This window comes from Primulina eburnea, chromosome 13, assembly GCF_022965805.1.
Source record: "Primulina eburnea isolate SZY01 chromosome 13, ASM2296580v1, whole genome shotgun sequence".
In the NCBI taxonomy this organism is placed as follows: domain Eukaryota; kingdom Viridiplantae; phylum Streptophyta; class Magnoliopsida; order Lamiales; family Gesneriaceae; genus Primulina; species Primulina eburnea.
In genome coordinates, this window is record NC_133113.1 from 21,293,304 (window position 1) to 21,317,783 (window position 24,480).

Genomic DNA, 24,480 nt, shown 5'->3' on the forward strand with positions numbered 1-24,480 from the left:
GACCAGTCTTGCTTTATTTCTGACCACAGTGCCTTCCTCATTTAGTTTGTTTCTGAATACCCACCGAGTTTAAATAACGGCTTGATGAGATGGTCTGGGTACAAGAAACCAAACTTCATTTCTTTTAAATTGATTCAGCTCTTCTTGCATAGCTTCTATCCAACTGGGATCCAGAAGAGCTTCTTCAATTTCTTTGGTTCATCCTGAGAGATAAAAGCAGCATTCATTTATTCATTAATCATTTTCCTTCTGGTTCTTAATGGAGCTGCTGGATTACCAATAACCAACGATGGAGGATGGGATTTTCTCCAGACAAAAGGGTTTAAAGAGATTTCTTCCTGGTTTGATGGATTCGAATCAGGCTCAGTAGCAGGTTCTGGAATTTCCACTTCTGGTTCTGGTAAATCCTGTGTCTGAACAATTGGTTCTACTAGATGAATGTCTGGTTCTAGATTTTGAGCATCTTTAACACTAGGTTCTGCATCATCTTCACTATCCAGTTCAAGATGAACCCTGTCTAACCTGTTACTTATATTTGACACGTTAGAAATTATAGGAGCACTGCTATCTTCATCAAAAACAACATGAATAGATTCTTCAACATTAAGAATTCTATTATTGAAAATTCTGAAAGATTTGCTTACTGCTGAATATCCAAGAAATAGTCTAGCATCTTATTTTGAGTCAAATGCAGACAAATAATTTTTACCGTTATTGTGAACAAAATATCTGCAACCAAATACATGAAAATAAGATACGTTAGGCTTACTCTCTTTCCATATCTCATACGGAGTCTGATTGTGCCTTTTGTTGATCATTGTTCTGTTCTGTGTGTAGCATGCTGTGTTGATTTCTTCTGCCCAGAAGCGCTGAGAGATGTCTGTATCTGCTAGCATTGTTCTAGCAGCTTCTTTAAGAGTTCTGTTTCTCCTCTCAGCTACTCCATTCTATTGAGGTGTTCTGGAAGCTGAATATTCATGATAAATTCCCTGTTCATCCAGGTATAACTCAAGAAACTTGTTAGTAAACTCAATTCCCCGATCACTTCTGATTTTAATGACATAAATAGATTTTTCATTTTGAATCTTTTTCAGAAGCTTGATCAGGAGGCTACTGATTTGATCTTTTCCAGCAAGAAATATTACCCAAGTAAATCTAGAAAAGTCATCAACAAAAACAAGTGTATACTATCATTCCCCCTAAGCTCATGATAGGGATTGGACGAAACAAATCCATATGCAATAATTCCAAACACCTTGAAGTTGATTTACTACATTTATTCTTGAAGCTAAATCTGACTTCCTTACCAAGTTGACATGCAGAACAGACGTGATTCTTAACAAATTTTATATCAGACAAGCCATCAACTATGTTTTGCTTCTTGAGATTATTGATTGTCTTGAAATTCAGATGATTCAATCTCTTATGCCATAGCCAATGTTTATCACTAAGAAAGGCAACTAAACACGTAGGGACATTAATATGATCTTTATTTCATGAAACTTTGTATGTGTTGCCTTCTCTTTTTCCAGTTAATATAGTAGACTCTTCAGCATTTTTAACTCTGCATGTGTGCTTCTGAAAAGCCACAGAGTAACTATTATCACACAGTTGACTAATGCTAATCAAGTTGTAACAAAGATTTTCAACTAATAGTACATCATTGATAGTAATGTTACAATTGATAATCTTACCCTTACCCACGATTTTACCTTTTGAGTTATCCCCAAATGTTATCTTTGGTCCAGTACAACTCATTACTTCTTATAGTAGATTTTTCTGTCCAGTCATGTGTCTGGAACATCCACTGTCCAAGTACCATGTGGAGCTGCTGATTTTGGCTTTTCTCTCCTATTCCTGCAAACACAAATTTTAGTAACTGGTACCCAATCTATTTGGGTCCAATCCTTATTAGTCCTTTAGGAATCCACATTTTTACAATTTTAGGCGACCTTGTACTTCTGGTGTCCAAAGATGTGCGTGCAACAGAAGGTCTGCTATTTCAAACAGAATGAATCTTAAAATGTTGTTCTTCCCTTCTGTTTTTGTTTTCTGGCATGTATCTCTTCTGAACAGGCTAGAATTATAGTACTAGTAGTTTTTAACCTTCATAGAGGGTTGTCCTCCTGAGTTGAATCCTCTGCTGGATCCAGAACTCTGGTGAACTCTTCCCTTAGGTTCAACATAACCCAGACCATAATGCTTCCTTCTGTTCGTCTGATCTACAGTCCTTTCAACTCGAACAGTTGGTACTTCAGGTTCATATACCACACTGGATTTGACAAAGTGAATGAATTTCCCTTTGTCTTTATCCAGTTATGGCTTAGTACTTGTTTCAGAAATACTTTCATTATTGCTGAATCCGATACCACTCCTGTCACCGGATTGCTTCTGCAACTCTTGCATCTTCTCTAAGAAACAGAAGACTTGTTCCATGCATTTACCAAAACAGATAGCTTCTGGTTTTCAGACCTCATTGTTTGGTAGTCTGCATTTACTCTTTCATTCTCAGTTCTTAACTTACTCATCTCAACTTTTAAATCATTGCAGCTGTTCTCTTGCAAGCAAGTGAACTTACTGACTTGATCCTTTAAGTCTTGATTTTCAATCTTAACTTCCTCGAATGATTGAGAAAGTCTCGAGTACTCTTCCACCATGTCATGCAATGATTTAATCAAATTAGTTCGTGTAAATTCGTCAGAGTCAAAGTCGAGTACCTCTCCAGATGTCGAGGTTGGTTCAATATCTGCCACGAGACATTTGATCTCTTCTGCATCACTTTCGCTAGAATGACTTTCTGAGTCAGAAGATTCAGAACTAGAATCCGCCCATTTAGATTTGCTTTCCTCAGCAATCATCGCTTTGCGGTCTCTTCTGAATTTCTTGTCATTCATCTTGTATTCCTTTTTCTTCGGGTCATCCTTCTTGGGCTTTGGACAATCAGCAATAAAGTGACTGATCTTTCCACAGTTAAAACACGCCATGTCACCGGGTGGTGAATCCTTCTTGAAGTTCCAGTTAGGGCTTTGGTAAGCTCGGTGATTCTTCTTCATGAATCTGGAGAATTTCTTCACAAAAAGAGACATAGCATCATTGCTGATCTTTTCAGCAGTCTTTTCAGAAGTGCTCTCAATGATGGTAGCAGGTAATGCTTGTGGAACAACTACAGCAGCAGCAAGAGCCTTGGTGGGTAGATTTGATGATGAATCTTCTCCGCTTCTCACTTCCAGTTCGAACTCATAGGCTTTTAAGTCAGCAAACAAGTCATGTAGCTCCAACTTGTTTAGATCTTTAAAGACTCTTATAGCCATTTTTTTAACGTCCCATTCTCTGGGTAAAGCTCTCATCACTTTGAATGCTATTTCTCTGTTGCCATATTTTTTCCCAAGAATTGCTAGTTCATTAACCAGGCTACTGAAATGTTCATCAAACTCATTAACAGTTTCTCCAGCTTTCATTTTGTGATTCTCAAATTTCTACATTACTACAGACAGTTTATTCTCCTTCGTCTGCTCATTTCCTTCACAGATTTGGATGTGTTTTTCCCAAATCTCTTTAGCAGTAGAACACATCTTGATCTTGTTGAAGGTATTTTTGTCAAGGGTTTTGTAAAGAATGTCCTTCGCAACATTATCAAGATTGACTTTCTTTTTATCATCGCCAGTCCATTCACTTCTGTGCTTCTCAACCATCTGCGGTGCTCCCTCAGTAACAGCAACAACAGTGTTAGATTTTAAGATCTTCAAAGGACCATCTGTGATGGCAAACCACATGTCATCGTCTTGAGCTGCAAGATGAGCTTGCATCCGAATCTTCCAGTCATCAAAGTCTTCTTTTGCGAACATAGGAACCTTTGCTGAAGTGTGACATATTTGTTGTAAATATAGAACAAGAAAAACCCGCTCTGATACCACTTGTTGGGGATCGATATAGAGTTTAGAGGGGGTGAATAAACTCGTTCCTTTGACGGTCGTTTTTACAAAGGGTGCTAGAATCCTGTTAGAGATTATAGCTAATCTTTTTCAAGTATATAACCAGCAGATCACAATATAGTGCGGAAAAGATCTGATGGTTTAAGGGTGAATAAAGATAAAACAGTAGGCAGTAGACAATGGTAGTTTATGGAAGTTCGAAAATGAAATCTTCTACGTTTCCTCTTCTTCTGTTTCCAGAATGTATCACTAAAAGACTTTGATTTTTACAGTACAACATTTGTACACACCCACTTCAGCAGGACGTATTCTTTGCCTACTGAAACTCTTAGTTTCTCAACACAATAAAACTAATACAATAAAGTTCTGGAAAATACTTTTTTCCAGATTACAAACTCTTCTCGAAGATATAGTAACTGTGAATATGATTGTAGAGAGAGTAAGAAACAGTCAGCACAATATGATCTCAAAAGATTAGATAACTATTATGAAGCGTGTCCTGCTTTTCTGTATATGGAGCTTGAAGATGATAAGTAGTTCTGAGTGCTCAATACGACGTTCGTATAATATTGAATGTGATTGTTGTTCGGTAACCTATAAATGTCGTTGATCTTGTGTATTTATAGAAGTCTTGAATCCAACGTCTATAAACAAAACGACTTCTTTGACTTCTGATAGAATCAGCTTTATTACCTAAAAATGTTCCTGCAAAAAGCTTCAGAACAATCAATCTTATTTCATACCAAAATTGGTAAAACGTATTAAATGACTTTGTTCAGCATTGATGATGCATTTAATACTCGTACTTGGTAAAGTAACTGTAACATTTAATATATGATCGATAGGTTCTGATTTAGTAAAAGTCAAGTTCTGCTTCTGTTTATCTAAGCTGATAAGTACTCGAAGAGTACTGCTTTGTTAAGGCGATACGAGAACTTCTGCTTTTATACTATCTTCTGGTTTTACTAACGCGATCTACTGGTTTTGACTATCATCACCACAATTAAATTAAGTCTATCAGTTTATTATTTTATGTTAAATTTACAATGTCTTTGACATATATTTCATTGTTATATATTCTAAATTTGTGTACATATTGATATTTGTTTATTTATTATTACTAATTGTAAAAATACCATATCAATCCAGTTTCGAATTATAGTTGTGTTTGACAATTAGGATTTGAGAGAATTTCATTGGCTTTAGATTTCAAAATCCTATTTTTACTGTTTGGCAAGGTGCTTCAAAAAAAGAATTTGGATTTGTTTAGAATATTATGGGATTTCATGGGATTTCAATGAGTATATCCAAATCTCATCAAATTTGATAAGATTTGGTGGGATTTGGATTTTAAAAATATATAATTATTTTTTTATCAAAATCTCATCAAATTTTATTTATGTTTAGATGATTTCTAATGATAGCTTAGTAAAATTTTAAAATTCTAAATTCGGATCCTTTTTTCTACAAACAAGAAATGAATTTGTAAATAGCATTTTTAAATCTTAAACCAAATATCAAATGAAATTTCAAATACTTGAATTTCCAAATCAAAATCTTGAAAGAACCAAACACACTGCTTAGGGCACCCACAATGGGTGCACTCTCCAATGTGAGTGGACGTTATAACGCCCACTTACATGAGAGAGGGTGTGGGGTGTTCAATCGTCAGTTTTTTTTTTTTAAAAAAAATTGGATAATTAGAAAAACCGTCTCTATTTGCGACGGATGTTCACAAACCATCGTTGAACGCGGGTCTCACACACATCATGAAGTTTCCTTATTTAATGTTATTTAATGTATTGGTTTAAATTTTAAATTTGTATTTTTTTTAAAAAAATTCGTAAATTAAAATAAATTTAAAAAAATGTTGAATTAAAAACTAACGGTTGTTTTTATTTATAAAATTAAAAAATTGTTTTAACGGCTAATTAATAGCTAGTTAACGACTAGTTTAATAAAAAATAATATATTCATCTATAATTATTCCTACAGTACACAAATTATTTCAAATTAAATATATTTAATTTAAAATAAGAATAAAATGACTGAGTGGATAACGAGACCTACAAATAATGAGTGTGAATGTTAAAATGAATGTAGGAGAATAGATGTATTAATGTAATGTGTATATGACATGTGAACACTACGATTTTTGATGAGTAACAGCCACCGATACGGGTGGTGCTGTTAAATGGTTGGTTTGGGTTGGAATTGAGATTTTTTTTTAACGCTTTTGCTACAACTTGCGTAAATATGAACGGAAATATGAGAATCTCGATCGGCACACCCCATCCCGATCCATCCACCCGCCGCTGTTTGCTCAGATTTCACTCCACTTCTATATATCATCCAACTCTTTCTTCCTCCTCCAGCTATTTTTTTTCGTTTGGTTTTTGTTGATTTCGCTTCACATTTTAGTGGTGCCCCATGTTTTTTCGTTCAAGTACTTTGAAAAGATCATCTTTTTCCAAATTTTCAGATTTTTTCAGGTGGAACACCGTCAGAAATGACGAATTCTTCGTTCTCAGTCACAGACAAACCTCGGATGCGAGAGGAAGAGGAATTCAAGGAAAGCAAGTTAATAGTAGCTCTCTGCCCTTGTGTGTTTTGCCTGATTCTTTTAGTTGTAGTCGCTATTATTGTTCTCATTATCAAATTCCATTTGTATTGTCACACGCCTCTTCATTCTTTACTCTTCGAGAAGGCTTGCCGTTAGTTCAGAAGCAAGATTTTATGTTGCGCTTGAAGTCCTGGGCCTTTATTATATTGTTTGAGAAAGTTTAAATCCCATTGTTCGGATTCCGAATTTGAGGGCGATGATCATGAAAATGAGTTGTACGTTGTTGACGGGAAAATAAATGCTGATGAAAAGGAGGTGGATAGGGTGTGTAAGGTGATGGAGGAAACCTTTGCTTTTGATCGGAATATGGAGACAGTTTTGGATGAATGTGGGGTTGATTTGAGTCATGAATTGGTGTTGCGTGTGCTGGAGAGGTTTAAGCACGCTAGAAAACCTGCATTTCGTTTTTTTTGCTGGGCGTGTGAGAGGCGTGGATTTGCTCATAATTGGAGCACTTACAATGTGATGCTTAGTATAATTGGAAAGAGTCGGCAATTCGAGACCATGTTGTCGGTTCTTGAAGAAATGGGTGACAAGGATTTGCTTACAATAGAGACTTTTACCATTTGTATAAAAGCATTTGCTGCTGCCAAGGAGGGGACAAAGGCTGTTGGAATTCTTGAATTAATGAAAAAGTTCAAGTTTAAAGTCGGTGCAGAGATGATCAATTGTTTGTTGGATGCACTAGCGAGGGCGAAGCTTGGAAAAGAAGCCCAGGTTCTGTTCGAGAAGCTGGAGCATAGGTTCACCCCAAATTTATGTACTTATACTATTTTGCTCCATGGTTGGTGCAGGGTGAATAATTTGATGGAGGCAGGGAGGACGTGGAATGGGATGATTGACAATGGCTTCAAGCCTGATATTGTTGCCCACAACATAATGCTTGAAGGGTTGTTGGGAAATAAGAAAAAGTCCCTTGCAATGGAGTTGTTTGGAGTGATGAAATCTAGAGGTCCATATCCCAGTGTGAGGAGCTATACAGTTTTGATTAAGGATCTTTGTAAACATGGCAACATGCAGGAAGCCATGGAGTACTTGGATGAAATGCTTGATTCTGGATGTGAGCCAGATGCAGCTGTGTACACCTGTTTAATGACGGGTTTCGGGAATCAAAAGAAAATGAATGTGGTGTATCGGTTATTGAAGGAGATGCAGGAGAAAGGATGCCTGCCTGATGGGCGGACATACAATGCTCTGATCAAGATGATGACAAGCCAGCATTTGCCTGATGATGCGGCTAAAATCTACAAGAAAATGATACTGAGCAACGTCCAACCGAGTATTCATACTTATAACATGATGATGAAGTCATACTTCACTTCAAGAAATTATGAAATGGGTTGTGCGGTGTGGGAGGAGATGAAGAAGAAGGGTTGTTATCCTGATGAAAACTCTTACATTATTTTGATTAGGGGCCTTAAAAGGCAGGGAAGATCAATTGAGGCATATAGATATAGAGAAGAAATGATAGTCAAAGGAATGAAAGCACCTCAACTTGATTACAAGTTCACATCTGATATTTCCTGGGCAGATAGGGCAGATATTTTGGAAGTGTTGACCCAAAAGATGAAGTTCTGATGATGAAGGGATTACCTTATAGACAGCTAGTAGATGGATAATTTGCATAATTCGTCAGAGGTGTTTATTTGGTGGCATTATCATTGCAGTTGTTGATTAAGTTTTTGACTTGTAACCTTATGTAAACCTTGTGTAATATCATCATTTTTCGTCATTAAAATTTTTTGCCATCAATATGTTTTGATCAACTTACACAAACGCATGCATGTCGTGCTCGTCCTATCTGGCCTGTTAGTCATATTATATAGGTCATCCACGTATAAAATATTTAAAAAGTTGGCTCCTACATAGGTTTATCATGTCTTTTTTGGATTAGTATTTTCAATTTAGTGTCGCAAACTTGCTGGACGAATTCAAGACTCAGGAAAGAGTGAAAAACAGGGGTAGCGGATAACTAAACTGCCAAAAGAAAGTATAGTCAGTAATAAAGAACTTCAGATTGCGCTTTGTTCGAATCGACTACAATGATCCGTAAGAATAAAATCTCACCCTAAAAAATTTCGTATAGTATTAATAGCAAAAGATTTGAATATCCCATTTTAAGAAACATAGCTTTGCTCAGAAGTCTTGGCCAACTTAGCTTGCACAAGTCTGTCCAAGATCGGGGGTTCAAGAGGAATCGGATCAAGACAGCGTTCTGCTGTTCCAACAATAACCTGCTCAATAAGAAATTACAGTTCTCAATCTTTCATTCCAACCACGAATATTAAAAAGCATGCTAGGCTGGCACTAGTGAAAATAAAAACCAAATAGAACCGAACCAGTAAAAGATACCGACTTGGACGCGGTTGCTTCTTTGGCAAGTTTAAGAGTGATTGAACAAATGCAGCGTAAGACAGAAGAAGATAACATCGCAAGCATTTCTTACCTCATCAAGCAAGAAATCTATGGCAGCTTCGTCATCAGCTATATGCTTTAGAGCAGTCTTCAAAAAGTGAATGTCCAACTGAATTTGCTGGAATCCACTCCGATTAAATGTCTGGAGCCGTACAAATTCTTGTAAACTCTTTAATGAAAGCTTCACTGTTTCTGTTAAGACAGAACCCTGAAAAAATAATTGCCAATTCAATCACCATACATGCTGCTACTAGCTCTACTCATTTTTGCACAAGCAATAGTTCCCCAACCTGTGTGAACTCTATTTTTGTGAAAATTTCCATTTTCTGCTTGAACAACTTTGCAAGATGGGTCTCTAGAAGCTGACTTCTAGCCTTTTGAGTATTCGAATGGCCCAGTCTGTCATCCCTCAAAGGATTACTGCGTGAGGATGTGGTGCTCCCATTGCTGTCGTTCCGGCGATGCTTCCGATGAAGTCCTTGAGGCAAAATTTGGGTTGCTTCATTTCTTATTTCTTCGAACTAACATATGAAATTAATGAACAATTATTTAGGTTCATAAGCATTCATAAATTGGTATATAAAGATATAGTAATCATTACAATGGAAAAGGAGATTTTTACGTGGGTTCAAAACCACATCTCTCCCTTAAAGGGGAAGAGGTTTATGCCACTTCAACCAAGTGGTGATGGCAAATCTCACAAGATATTACATGGCCTGAACATGCCATAAACTGTTTAAAAACAAAACATGAAAAGATAGTAATCGTATTACCTCCCGAAGAAGAAGATCCACAAACATATGCACTTCTCTGGGTTCTTTATGCTACAAAAAGGGACAGAAACTCCAGTATAATATATATCTCAGAGATACTGAAGTGTCCATAAAATAATTTAAATTCACAATTTCGAGCACTGTACTCACCTTGACCCAATTTGGTGCAGTGAACCTCCTCTTTAAAAGTACCGTTATTTTCTCAGTTCTCACCTTTATGTACTGGAAACGGTAAGTGTGTTAAAACTATAGAAAATTATATAAAGTGAAAATATTATTAGTATATAGGTACTTTATCCATGCCTTAATTATCTCTTCATGTATTCATCACGTTTTGGCAAGCAACACCATACCATATAAAATGATAACATAATCCAAACTGTCCGCATAACAAAATACTATTTTAAAACATCCAACAGCTAATAAGCTCGACCGCAGCAAAGAAATTGTGGCCAGAAATTATAGCATTTGGTAAGCTATGAGATGAAATCATGAACAGTCTCCTCAGATAATGTAAAGCATCACTTATTTAACAGTACCACTAAATTTGATCTCACATTTAACCTATTTATCACAAATCGAAATTTGGATATAGAAAGCTTACAAAGTTCAATAACACTTCAGCAGACGACCGAAAGATGCGGCAAATTTCCCCTGGGACAAAGGCAGGACCATACTCAGAGCTTCTCACCCCACCACCAGAAAAATGAGTTGCTATTTCCTGAAATCATGGCAATGAGTATTATATAAAATCCAAAGCCCTCAGAGGAATAATTGGAAACCTCGTTTAAATCAGAGGACCGAACAACAAATCATCGATAAGAGTTAAATCCTTGCCTCAGTAATTATCGGAATGGCACTTTGTTCAATGAAAACAGATAACTGAGCCAACACAAGAACAAGCCCAGCGGCAATTTTGTCACCTGGAATTCTCTCTATCAAATTCACATCTTGACTAGCTTCAGTCCTCTTTCCAGAGAGCAAGAGGAAATAGCCGTCCAATTTCCTAAAGAAATTTTGAAATCCTTCTTGGACCCAGTCAATTATTTCGCCTCTCAGCTTTAGTAACAATTTTGGGTTTTCACAAAGTAACTGACGGAACTCCTGGGTTTAAAGACAAGTTACAGAAAAATCATGAAGCAGCAAAAGTATGATGACAATTGACATATTGGACAGCATCATTGCACTATGTGATTTTTAACAATGTCTTAAGCAAAATACGCAAAATATGCCTCAACTAGATATGCCTTTTGGATTTCATACTAACTTGGATGGTCCATCTAGCTTACACGGAAACTATCTGATTCATTAATCTGTACACCAGCCCCCAAAAAGAATTCTAGAGTATTCTAAGGTCTCAGTAAATTTTTTTACTCCAGATTCAAAATGATTCAAGAGTAAAACACGACAAAACAGAGCAGAATGATTAAAAATGTTTGATAGTTTTATCTATACCAGTAAGGCATTCATACTGCCATGGATCACCGCCTGTTTGCTGGCCTCAAGGGCTGCCTGCAAAGTATACTCTTGCTCAATTCCCTCCTTTTGAGTAACTTGGACTTTAGTCAGGGTATCTATCAAATAACAGAATAGGTCACTGTTCTGAATACATGTTGATATCCAGTAACTCCTTTTTTTACCATATTATATATTATGAAATCCAGCAACTCTTATACCCGACATCATCCCAAGAAATTATAATGCTTTAAGAATTATAAATTATGAAAAAATTTAAAATACAAGGGTGACGATTTTTTAAACAATTAAGAAAGAACAGCATCCAGAAAATAAAATGAATGTAGGTTTCTTGCTTCTTGCACACAGCGTTGGACCCAATAGATACACATTATTTTCATAAGCATACCGCCCATCTCATTTTGATAATATCTTCTGAAAGGGAAAGGAAATGGTGGTCACAGGGTGAAAGCAGGGTATATGTTTTTACATTTTTGCAATACACAGAGATTTCTCATAAAATGAGTAAAGACACCCCTTTTTGATATTCTGAAGAGCATCTCTATCAATAATTTCTACAAAAAGTAATGTTTGTGAATTAATATTTATCAAATTAAGTAACACGGATATCTATGGCATTTATAGAAATCGGGTGTTAATTAGGGAAACCCAAAGTCTGAAGGATAGAATTTAAATTTGGATTGTTAGTAAACAGATGAGAATCCAACCTAAACCGAATATGTTATGTAGAATAACCACCAACATCGGTCTCTTGGTGTGTTTTGTTTGTTCCAATTCTCTAAAATAGTAATATGTCAAGTTAATTTCTAAAATTGAAGTTTAATAAAACATATAATATAGTGCATATGTGTATTGCATTGCATACCTAACGTGTGCTCTGTTACTAGTGTTAATAAAAGGAAAATATTTGACGCTCATTTGTTTCATTTCACCCTGTTTAGCTATACATTCTAAAAAATGCTCTCTCTAGATAATCAGCAAATAGCTTGCACAAGGACCAGAATGATTTATACTTCTACAATACAGCAAACTTGCTTAAAACATCAACAACATATAATGAGTCATTTGCCTCGTAACAACAATACGTGTATCCCACTGACCCAAAGTTTCTGAATTTCTACAAATAGAAACATAACACTAACCTGAAATATCAAATAAAAGACGATTAAATGCGCCGAAAATATACTCTTTGACAGCATCACTGGCAGACTGAAACCATTATATGTATCAGCTTATCTTTCAACAATGCAATAAACCTACATGACTGAGAGTAAGAATATTCTACTATATTTTACTTCAAGCATTGACATGAAGTCATAAGACCTGCAAAGAAAACGTGGGAAGAGAAGCTTCAGGTAGCACTTCATCCATCAGAAGCACATCATTCCAGATTACTCCTGAAAAATATGATGTTGGATCAAAAGAAGAAAGCAAAGGCTTGTGAAAATCCGTGCCATCCATATAGTCCTCAGACAACAGATTAGATAAAGCAGAAGAGATATAACTAGCAGAAATGCAATGGTTCACAACTCATCTGATCTAAATTTCATGCCAATGAAAGAGAATCAAGTAGTAGGACAAGTTAAAGACATGAAGGAAGATTTTAATCACCTTTCTTTCAACCTTATCCATAATATATATAAAGCAAGAACAACTTATTCATGAAGCCCCAAGACATGATTATCCGCTATGCTTCTTATGTATTCCAATCGATAGTATGATTAAATATAGTAAGGAGCACAGAATACAATGTGATGCACAGAATAAATCTCAAGTCAAACAACACTGAGCTTTTAATGTCTCTTAGACTATCCAAGAAGCTGAATTGGGATACATGAAAGCAAGATAGGTTGCATAAGAGTTAAGACTCATTTTGGAACACATCGCTCTGCCTTAATTGCGGGAACAAATCCAATATCTGGAGGCCACTTAACCTTCTGGAGCTGCCAACAGCTACAGATGCCGATATAGAGAATGAAGTCATCGATACACCATTATAACAAGAAACTTGATGCATAAAAAATTAGTTTCATTCCCTTTCAAAACATAGTTCAGCATCTCTCCGCGCATCTATAGTATCATAATTCATACCATAAATACTTCTAGCCGAGATCATGCTTAAAACATGTACAATCTTATTGGAAAAGATAGTAAAACCTCATAATACATCTTCATAAAGGACTTACTACTGTTGCATTCTACATCACCTACTTTCATAATTCCCACCGTCTCTTTGAATGCAATTTTAGAGCATCAACCAAATTATTAACCACCACAGAACCCATGATTTGACAGAAAAAGGTTCATTCATCCAAGCAATACAGAAAGATGAGAAGCTATTAGCTTCAGAAATCGGAAACAGCAAAATGGCATCTACAGTTGTTGAGATTAATAATAAAGTAAGCACTGGGATAGAGTTAACTTACGTAGGCTTGCCAAAAGATCTACAGAGTGAGCTTGCTTCTTCAATTGTTGATGAAAGGCTTCAAAGTTCCTATGATTCAGGGAACACCAAATATAGTATGATATTTACCCCAGTTTTATCACATGGATAGAAAGATATAACAAAATGATACTGGTTAATAACAAGCCGTCTTACTTTGTGACAAGTTCCTGGGCGAGTTTTGATAGCTCTTGCTCTGAATGCAAGAATATAACTCTATAAGCACCAATAGCTTCGGTGAATTCACGAATCGAAGCCTAAGAGTAAGTTATATTTAAAGCAAAAAAAGTGAATATCATACTTGGTACCTAAATTTGGGGTTAAACTTCTGAGAAACACAAGAATAATATTTCATCCAGTGCTGCTGAAGAATAAATTACTTTTTTCGTAAACAAAGAAAACTCATTTTTTATTAGCAGAACACAGCTCTTGTCGGTACTTATGGCACATGTACATTAGGCAAACAAATTTCTAATTCCATGTCCATCTGAATAGTTATATGTTTTTCCCATTCAAAAATTTCAAAAGTGATAAGAACACATATTAAGAGATCTTATATCCTTCCATCACCTCATGAGCAGTGGCAGAACTTGAATCAGGTGTACTTCCCTGATTAGAAGATGAATTAACACCGAATGAACCTTTTTCTAGTTCTTCAGTCTCAAGATGTAGGTCCACGAGGAACTGTTCCAGCTTTTCAAACAATTTAACCTTCAGAGTTTCAACCTATCCAACAAAAATGTAAATAATCATTAAATAAAGATGGATATTGATAATATAGACCCAAAAAAAAAGTGAAAACCAAAGTACTGTTCTTGTAATTGCAAATGATCTACTTAAACCAAAGAATTCTACAGACACTGAGTTAATAAAGTGTATGACATGCTACAATCTTAGCATAGCATAGTGGACAGATGATTTAGAATATCTCATAATGAAAAACGCCAGAGAAATTCATACTGGAAAGTCCAACTGCTTAAGAAGCATGACAGCTTCAGCCCTTGTTTGAATGGATTCGGAATCTGAGAAAACCTTACCCTGAAAATAAATATTAATGTAAAATGCAGCACTTCAGAAAAAAATTGTCAGATTTGCTAAAAAATAATGAAGGTTTCCCTATATTTGGTGTTATTTTAATCGTTCCTGGAAAAAGGGAGAGAAAAAGTATGTTTTATATTTTTTTTGAGTAGACAGGTCTTTATTAGGTATATATCTACACCTATATATTAATTAAGAAGCTATTAGAGTAACTACTCGGTCTCTTTTATGTGTCGACCTATCATTTTATATTTGACCCTCACTAAACATCAGTTATTGATCATCTTGAATTCATGTAGAAAACCTGCTCAATAAAATAAAAAGGACATGCCTGCAAGTTTTTAGTAACTGTGGTCACTGCCTTTTCTGATGCTTGCTTACAGTCTTGAAAAGAAGAATCCCCATATGCCTTGTAAAGGAAAGAACAAAAGGGTGAGAAGTAGGACAACTATTGATATACAGATAGATCGGTGTATCATGTCCATAGTGACAGGTAGACAGAGATAGATGCATAGCGTCAAAAAGATTGTTCCAGGCATATTAATGAGTTAAGAAGATACCAACCTTGAAAATTGGCATGGCTCCAGTATAGAACTTCACGGCATCAGAATATGCTTCTGCTTTGATACACTTTTCAAGTCTTGTAGGTAAGTCATAGATAAACTGCTCACAAAAATTTGGAATCCCTTAAACTCCCTCAAGGTCAAATTTTCAGGATATGCTCAACATAAAAATAGAAGTAAAGAAAACAGAAAATACTCCATTTATCTGAGCCAGAGATAAAATACAATTATTAGTTTATCTAGAACTCTAATAAATGCATGATCCAGAACCACTGTAGGTTGATCGATGCCTGTTACTGTAACTTTATTATCATTTCATGCTTGCAAAATGTCGCACATCTGTTAGAAAAGTTGTTCAGAATTATATTGTACTTAAAAAGTTTAAATAGCAGGAAAGCTGTAGAAAGAGGCAGTAAAAAGTCGATGCATCACTTCAATACCTGAAGTTTTCGCAGAAGATTGCGTGTGCGATGCAGCTTCTCTATATGTTCTCTCTTTTCATGGAGAGATGTGTTGACCCCATCACTTCTAGATTGCACAGAAATTATCTGGAAATTTATAGAGAAAATAAGTGTTTAGTAAATAACGTACTTTTTCAAACCTATCGTTACCTTGATAACTGTGTTTCACCATAACAAAAAAAATCCTTTACCAAACACCTTTTCAAGAAGCTGCTCCATGTTTGTTTCCATGCCAACAATGTTATTTTTCATCCTACATACAGCTAACATATCAGACTCTGCACAAATGTTTACAATGCAGACTAAAAGTTTTAACACAATACAAGTTAACAAAGACTAGTTTGAGGGTGATTAAGATCCACACAGAAGTAAAATAAATGGCGACAACTGGATAATCCTCTATATACTTGTTTGAAAAGTAAATAGATTAGCTATGATGTTGGATTTCACATTTATTAAAAAACAAATGGAAGCTTTTCCAGCATTGTGACAAGATGTACCTTTTGATTGTATCAGTTGCAGAGATGAACTTATTGTAATTCTCATACACTAACATTTGCAGGTCAGTATCAAGATTCTTTATCTCAGAAGCCATTTCGACGTGCTTCTGAAGAAGTCCTTCCAGGTTTGACTTTTGTACCTACACAATCAACTTAACTCACTTCTTCCTGTTTGTAGTTGCCAGTAGAAAGCAGGTAGCCTCAACACCATTGTGGTGAACATGAAATTATATTAAAGCTACATAACAAATTTTGCCTACTAAATGAGGCTTACTCGAGTCCATGATAAAACAAGATCCTAATTGACCAGAATGTGGGAGAGAGGTAGGCTAAAAATGAAAAACAAACTACAATAAAAATGAAAATGCATCTTCTGTGCTTCTCCAAAAAAACTAATAGGCTGGACTGCTGAATATGCCAGAACAACCATAGCTCCTAAGGTAACCACTTATCATGGTATAACAGGTATATAATTCACCCAACAAACAACCAAAAAGCACATATAGAGAAGATACAAGTAGTTGCATAACATCACGGTGCAAATATCTGCAATCTCTGCAGCACCACATATATACAAATGGTTGGTACTTTGATAACGAACATGGTTGAAACATCATTATGTCTGAATAAATGCTCTAACTCATTTCATTCCTAAGCATCATGATACATTTGTTAAATTGGCTGTCTTAACCTTCGACAACAATTAAACATATAAAAATATTTTTGGTTCTACAAGGATAAATAGATATACTTGCTAAAGGAACTAACTGTTCAACCAATCTCAACAGACATTTTTTTTACACATTTTTCAGATAAATTTACAATTTAGTTTCCACTCATACTATGTAGACCAGGAAAATAAACACCCATATTTCTAATTATCCGCACAAACTTTTCTTAGAACGAAACTGACATAGAATCAAAGCAACTAGTGAAAAACCTTTTCTTATCACACATCTCGTGAACCAATGGACACCTCACATAAAATAAATGGCACATTTCAGCCTCTAAGGGGTTGAGACATTTTTTTTCTCAAGGAAAAATCAGCTATGCTGATCAAGAAAGAGTTCCGGAGCAAGAATTCAAGTTGATGAATCAAAGTAAAAACACATATAAGAAAAAGGAAAGAAAAATTGACCTCGGTGCCAAAAAAAGAGAGAATTCACGTAAAATTCAATGACAAAATATGTATATTGGAAAATCTTCAAAATTAAGAATTAAAAAAAATCGATCAACTAGGAGTCCAATTGAGAGCCAAAAAAAAAAAAAACAACATATGACATGATACAGTTCCGAAACTGAAATCAGTAAACGAGAATGGGTAGCGTACGAGGAGATTCATGTACTGATCGACGTCAAATGAAGAGGTATCGATGGTGTCGAGGGTGGCGAATCTGGAGGGAGTATGCGCCGGCAGCGATGCAGAAGAAGGATCGGTGGAGTAGAAGCTTGATAGCAGATCCCTCATTCTCTTCGCCTTATCATCCAACGGCACTCCTTCTACATCCATTTCTGTTGATTCTTCTTCAATATAGATTCGATTTCGAAGACCACCAGTGGCGTCGAAAAGCTATTTATTACATTATTCTTCCTATGATAGTAATTGTTTGGGAAAATGAGGAGAAGGGTATTGATGGAAAGGTTTATTAAATAAAATGGAGTGAGAGTAATTTATTTTTTTATTCATGTTTTAAAAATGGTTTAAAAACTAATTTTTTTCATTAATGTATTTAATTATTTATTTAAATTTTATATACATAATAAAATTTATAATTTAATTAAAAATAAAACTCGCGTGACCTAACTCAACCCAATCCACATTTAACTTCATTCCTTCATAATCTTCACACAAAACATTTTCTTTTCAAATTTCCTCACCTCAATTGTTTTGATTTTTGGCTAACAATGAGTCTACATGATATTCCTCTGCAACAAATCATACGAGAGAATCAAGTATTGATAAATTATCAATTTTTTATTTTGAATTTTAGTGGGTCGAAAGTGTGAAGTTATTCTCGCCCCAGGCCCTGGGTCGAGCTCTTAGAGCTTGATTGGTGTGAAGAGCTTGTGGGTCGAGCTCTTCACCCTGGGTCGAGTCCCCCAGGGTGATGAGCTCCTCACCCTGGGTTGAGACTCGACCCAGGGTGATGAGCGTGGGTCGAGCTCGACCCAAGTGTGAAGAGTTCGACCCACCTCGACCCAATTTTTTAAATGATCAGACATTATTTAACATTTTTGTTTTTGGTTTTTTTTTTGCAGATTTACTTTCCCACTAAAATTGGAAGGAATCAATTCTTTTTTAATAAGAAAGAAATAGAATATTTGGTCCAGTATACTCAATTCGGTAATTTAATTATATGTACTAAGGATTATAACAATTCATTTGAATTGTTATGGTTTTTGATGAGTAGACAAACTTACAATATTGGATGTGATGAATTTTGGATGATATATTGTAAACGACCTTTAAGGTGTTCATTGTTAGAGTATTGTTTGTTAACGGGGCTACATTGCTCAAACGTTTATCCTCTGATTCCTGATGAAGATGAATTTAGGTGGAGGCATTTTGGTGAATAGTTAGAATGGATGAATACGAGAATGACTCAGGAGAAGAGATAGACATTGAAAAGTTGAAATTGGCATGACTTTTGTTTGTGATTGGTGTATTAGGTAGACAAAGAAAAAATAAAAATGATACAATCGATTTAGAACATGAACTTTTATAAACTCTATAAAAATTTAGTGGTATTCAAATTAGATTTTTCTAGAATATTAAAAATTCTAGTGGTATTCAAACTTGACTTTTAAAAATCTATAAAAATCTATATGTATCCAATAATTCCATAGATTTACAATGACTCTAATATAATTCTTTATGTACAAGCCTTAAAACTCTAGGTACATCTATCGAAACTCAAAAATTCTCTTCTACTCACCCTAGAGATTTTTGTAGACTTTTAATTGAATAAAATATATTTCTCACCCATATATCTATCTTCCTCATTCAAAGACGACACTTTTCTCCTCTATAAAGACAAGTCAAGAGTTCCTCGAATTTCAGAGGTATAATTCCTTTCTTGAATCATTACTGATTTGATTAAAAAAAACATATTATAATTTTTATGTATCTATTTCTGTGTTCAATTCGTTATTTGTTTCTGTCTGTTTATGTGTGCGCTCCAATTTTTTGCATATAATGTGATATGGGGAAGTTTGTACATCTGGATTTCAGGTGTTTATCGTTTGCATCAAACGGTGTGTGATAGATAAATAAATTTTTTACAAAATTGTTCTTATATTTTTGTTCTATATGCTACTTATTTTAAAATTTTGTAATTTTCAAGATCATATATTTTATCCATTGGTTACTTGATTCTACAAATACTGTTCGATAGGTAAATTTTTTAGTGGATTGTGGATATGCAAATCGACGTCAATTCTTGGGTCCTTTAAGAGGTGCTCGTTATTATCTCCAATTGAATTCACTGGTCAAGGTCGTCACCCTGAATATGCAAAAGAGTTGTTCAATCTTCGTCATACCTATTTGAGAAACGTCATGCCTCTGTCGCTTTACATAACCTCTCTTCTTATCTTCTCTCCTTTTATCTATCTCTATCACTCTCTCAAATTTTTTGAAGTGTATCTCTATATATATTTTCATCTTTACTTTTCAAAATTTTTATTTTGGCTGATTTTTCATTTAATAATTTTTATTTTAATATCATAGGAAATTTTGAATTCTAGAATTGATTTTGTGATTTTTAATTTATGATTTATACTAATTAATGTAATATTCAATAATAATAAAAGATGATCCAAAAAAATATCGCTTAATTCTTAATAATTGAACAGCCTCGCAACAACCATGATTTTTAAAATTCTTTTTAGCATTTTCAATTAATATGTAAGCTATGCTATTTTTATACAAAATTATATCCACATAAATAATATTCTTTTAACGTGTATATTATCAATTCAAAAACAAGGTTCCAGATTAATCAATTGATGTATTTTAAAAAAATTACAAATATGCATAAAAACCCACATATATACACATGTAAGGATTAAATGATTTAATTTTTAAATTAGTAAATAAATTTATTAATATAAATATTGAAAAACTATTTCAAAATAAATATGTTATATATGTCAATTAATTATTTGTTCAAAGAAATTAATAAAAAATAATATGTTACAATTAAGCACAAAATTTATAAAAAAAATTCACAGAAGTCTATAAAAATCATGTCAAAAAGTCTTCATAAATCCACATAAATCTGGTTATAAATGTGAGGCCCGGGGCCGAAGAGGGCGTGGGGTGATCGCCGGTGCCATCAGTTGCACGGACAATGAGCGGCTCCTGGCAGGCTTTTAGGTGGAAGTAACATGAATGAACCGACCCACACGGGAATGAGAGGGATTCCGAGACTGTTCAATGTAATGGACTGTACAGTTGAAGAGGGCTTAAAAGATTTGATTTGTACTACTCATATCACGAAGGTGCATCTTCTTTTCGGTAGCTCATCACATAAGAACTCCAAAGTTAAGCGTGCTTGACTTGGGGCAATTTTGGGATGGGTGACCTCCTGAGAAGTTTCCTAGGGTGTGTGTGAGTGAAGACATAAGCACGCTGAAAAGACTCGTCTTGATACAGTGAGGACAGTCGTCAAATCTGGGGCGTTACAGTTGATACCAGAGCCAACCTCTCTTAGTACGGTGTGGTTCAGGGACGAAACAAGCGGAAGCTGGTGGGCATGTGAGGCCCAGAGTCGAAGAGAGCGGGGGGTGATCGCCGGTGCCATCAGTTGCACGGACAATGAGCGGCTCCTGGCAAGCTTCTAGGTGGAGGGAACATGAATGAACCGACCCACACGGGAATGAGAGGGATTCCGAGACTGTTCAATGTAATGGACTGTACAGTTGAAGAGGGCTTAAAATATTTGATTTGTACTACTCATATCACGAATGTGCATCTTCTTTTCGGTAGCTCATCACATAAGAATTCCAAAGTGAAGCGTGCTTGACTTTGGGCAATTTTGGGATGAGTAACCTCCTGGGATGTTTTCTAGGGTGCGTGTGAGTGAGGACATAAGCACGCTGGAAAGACTCATCTTGATACAGTGAGGACAGTCGTCGAATCTGGACGTTACAATAAATTTGTGAGATTCTGTAAAAGTCAATAAAAATCTATCAAATCCATAAAAGTCTATCATTTTAAAAAAGGCATTAAAAGTCATCAAAACTCTGAATTGAATACACCCCACAACAATTCAAATGAATTGTTATGGTTTTTGATGAGTAGACAAACGTACAATATTGGATGTGCTGAATTTTGGATGATATATCGTAAACGACGTTTAAGGTGTTCATTGTTAGAGTATTGTTTGTTAACGAGCCTAAATTGCTCAAACGTTTATCCTCTGATTCCTGAAGAAGATGAATTTAGGTGGAGGCATTTTGGTGGAAAAGACTGTATAGGTCTGGAATATTTTATAGATAGAATGGATGAATACGAGAATGACTCAGGAGAAGAGATAGACATTGAAAAGTTGAAATTGGCATGACTTTTGTTTGTGGTTGGTGTATTAGGTAGACAAAGAAAAAATAAAAATGATACAAACGATTTAGAATGGATTAGATTAGTTAATAATTTTGATAGTTTTATTAGCTATCCATGGGGTAGAATAACTTTTGAAGAAGTTCTTATGGACTTAGAAAAGATCTTGAAAATAAGTTTAGAAGCTATGAAAATTTGGTAGCATGCCGTGGGCATGATCCAGATTTCAGTGGGTGCGGTAGCTTCCATGTAAGTGGATTTATTCATCCTTTACAGGTAAGTAAATATTGTTCATTATATGAAATATCCTTATTATTTTATATCATACTAATAAATGTGTTTATTTATTTATGCTAGATTTTGGCTTATGAATATTTTCCAGCAATTGCTGGAGTGTTCGCTAGATGTCGGGAAGGTCACCGATGCCTCAGATGTGTCGTTGGTTGACTAGGAAATGGAACAAGAACCATTCCCCTTCCATGGATGACGTGAACAAATCATTTAAAAATGTACATATCAAGGTAAATAAAAAAATCACTTTATTTATTTTTTGTATTATCTAATATATTTTTTTGTTAATTTTTAACTAATTTTCATGTTTAATGTTAATGATTAATATAGGATATTTTGGGGATCCTCATTCCCACCACGGAGGAGCTGATGTCTGCACATTATATGACTGGCGATTTTGTTGATTATGATAATATGGTAATCAATCGCATTACGAAGTTGATTAGCCAGGATATTAAAGTAGTGTGCAGTCAAGATCCATTGGGCGATGCAGAGGAAGAAGTGGGTGTACAAACCAAGGATCTTTAGTTTCCCCGACCATTCACGTATACATACATACTCCAGATCATCTCGAGATAAAGTCCGAAAATCTTCTCGGTCATATGAGGGTCCTTTATACGTGAATCAACCGTCTCCTCCATTGACTGACATGAGACATACATCTATGCATACAGATCATACATCTGGTGTAGATATGTATGACCTTCGTTTGACAAGTTTGGAGGAAAAAGTTGGGACGATACAAAAGGACCAAGCCGAGATCATGAATCTTTTGAAAAATATGCAGATCGATATATCGAGTTTGAAGGATATGTTTGGGAGATTGCATACAATGAGTGCCAATTTTGGTAAGTTTTATCGTTAGTTATATGATTTTAACTTATCAATATTTGAATTATTTTTAATCGTTAATATGAAAATGACAAAATTGTATGTATTATTCTCTCAGATCAAGGCGAGACATCAAGGCAAAGATATGAAGATATTCCATTTATGAGAGTAGATGAGGTGTATCCAAATATAAAACTTGTGAGCGATCCGTCTTTGACTCGTGCTTTTGAAAAAACTTCGGGTCATAAGTTAAGATTGTTCACAGTAGAGGAAGAACTTATGACAGATGAAGAACTGCGTCATCTTCTTATGAATGATATGATGTCTATGACTTTTGAGAAAAGAGCTAGAATGTTCGTGCAATAGCCAAGCCTAGTGTACGGTACGGTTTAAGATTTCGTATGTTTATAGACTATTTAGTTGAGTTTAGTATAGTGTGATGTTAAGAGTTGTGATTATGGGTTATAGTATTGTTGGTTATAATTGTTTTGTGGTGTCGTTGATATTAGTTGATGTGTAGTTGTATTGTATCAGCGCTGTGATTCGATCTTTGTTGCGTAGAGTTGGTTTTTGACTACAGAGGTGACTGCACCCGCGGTCAGTAAGGCACCGCACCCCCGGTCTCGTGCTTCAGATTTCGGTTGTTTTTCCAGTAGCCTCAGCGCACCCGCGGTGCAAGGAGTAGCGCACCTGCGGTGTTTAGGCAGTGACCAGAGGGCACCCGCGGTCGACATTTTCAGATTTTTGGTTGAGTTGCCGAGGGCACACCGCACCCGCGGTGCATGTACAGTAGAAGCGTGTTTCGAGTTTTAAGTGATATAATTGGATGAGTTGCTCACTTTTCCCTCATTCTTTCCTCTCTTTCTCGTTTTGCAGCTCTTGGGAGACTAGGGTTTCTTCATTCATTGCTTTCCTTTCTTTGATTCAAGCTCTTAGTTGGATTTTTGTTGTGAGATCAAGGTTCTTATTGGTTCTAGAAGCTAAGGTAAGCTTGTGGCTTTGGTTATTTCTTGGTTTTGGTGTTGGGAGAAATCATGGGTTTGGTGATGATGTTGGTTTTATGGATTAATTGTTATGGGTTTATGATTATTGAGTTGTTGATGGTACAATATATGGTTTATTGTTGTAGGTTGTGTACCCAGAGATATATTCAAGGGTTTTATTGGTTGTAAGTGGAATTTCATTCCTTGTGCTCACATGATATTATATGTATTGTGTTTCAATGGTTTTAATGTGCTATTCCCTTCATCTGATTCATGTTATGTATTGATACAATTTGTTGTATATTATGGAGGCATTTTATGTCTCAATTGTGAAAAAGAGAATACAAGAGATATAGTCTTCAAAGTGTTTGATGAAATGCCAAAGAGAGAGTTCAAATGATTTATGGATTGATAGATACATAGTTAGAGATTGCATGCAATTAGTTGGTCAACGACCATAGGCTTATATCCCTCAGAGTTGTCGATTTATATCGATGAGATATAGGTACAGAGACAAAGCTACTATATAGATATCAATCCAACAGAGAAAAGAGAAATGCCATCGTTATATTATTCATTCTAAGATATTCATGT

At 35.3% G+C, this 24,480-nt stretch overlaps 1 protein-coding gene, 1 long non-coding RNA gene and 1 pseudogene across 2 annotated transcripts; 2 read left to right on the forward strand and 1 right to left on the reverse strand.

The window, feature by feature from the left end:
* The first annotated feature begins 6,127 nt into the window (after positions 1-6,127).
* Positions 6,128-8,321, forward strand: LOC140809532 (uncharacterized; annotated as a pseudogene).
* A 230-nt stretch (positions 8,322-8,551) lies between these two features.
* Positions 8,552-17,841, reverse strand: LOC140808845 (vacuolar protein sorting-associated protein 51 homolog). The gene is made up of 20 exons (XM_073166141.1): positions 17,555-17,841; positions 16,225-16,364; positions 15,923-15,977; positions 15,704-15,811; positions 15,265-15,363; positions 15,032-15,109; positions 14,623-14,700; positions 14,233-14,388; positions 13,819-13,919; positions 13,646-13,713; positions 12,543-12,616; positions 12,362-12,428; positions 11,199-11,317; positions 10,581-10,847; positions 10,348-10,464; positions 9,894-9,965; positions 9,744-9,794; positions 9,261-9,491; positions 9,002-9,178; positions 8,552-8,789 (listed from the first exon to the last, which is right to left on the reverse strand). Exons 1-20 carry the CDS (start codon positions 17,732-17,734, stop codon positions 8,673-8,675), a joined length of 2,355 nt encoding a protein of 784 aa, XP_073022242.1. The 5' UTR covers positions 17,735-17,841; the 3' UTR covers positions 8,552-8,672.
* Positions 17,842-21,591: 3,750 nt separating this feature from the next.
* On the forward strand, positions 21,592-22,486 carry LOC140808854 (uncharacterized). The gene is made up of 3 exons (XR_012113028.1): positions 21,592-22,057; positions 22,139-22,302; positions 22,403-22,486. It is a non-coding gene; the product is annotated as an uncharacterized lncRNA (long non-coding RNA).
* Positions 22,487-24,480: the final 1,994 nt, after the last annotated feature.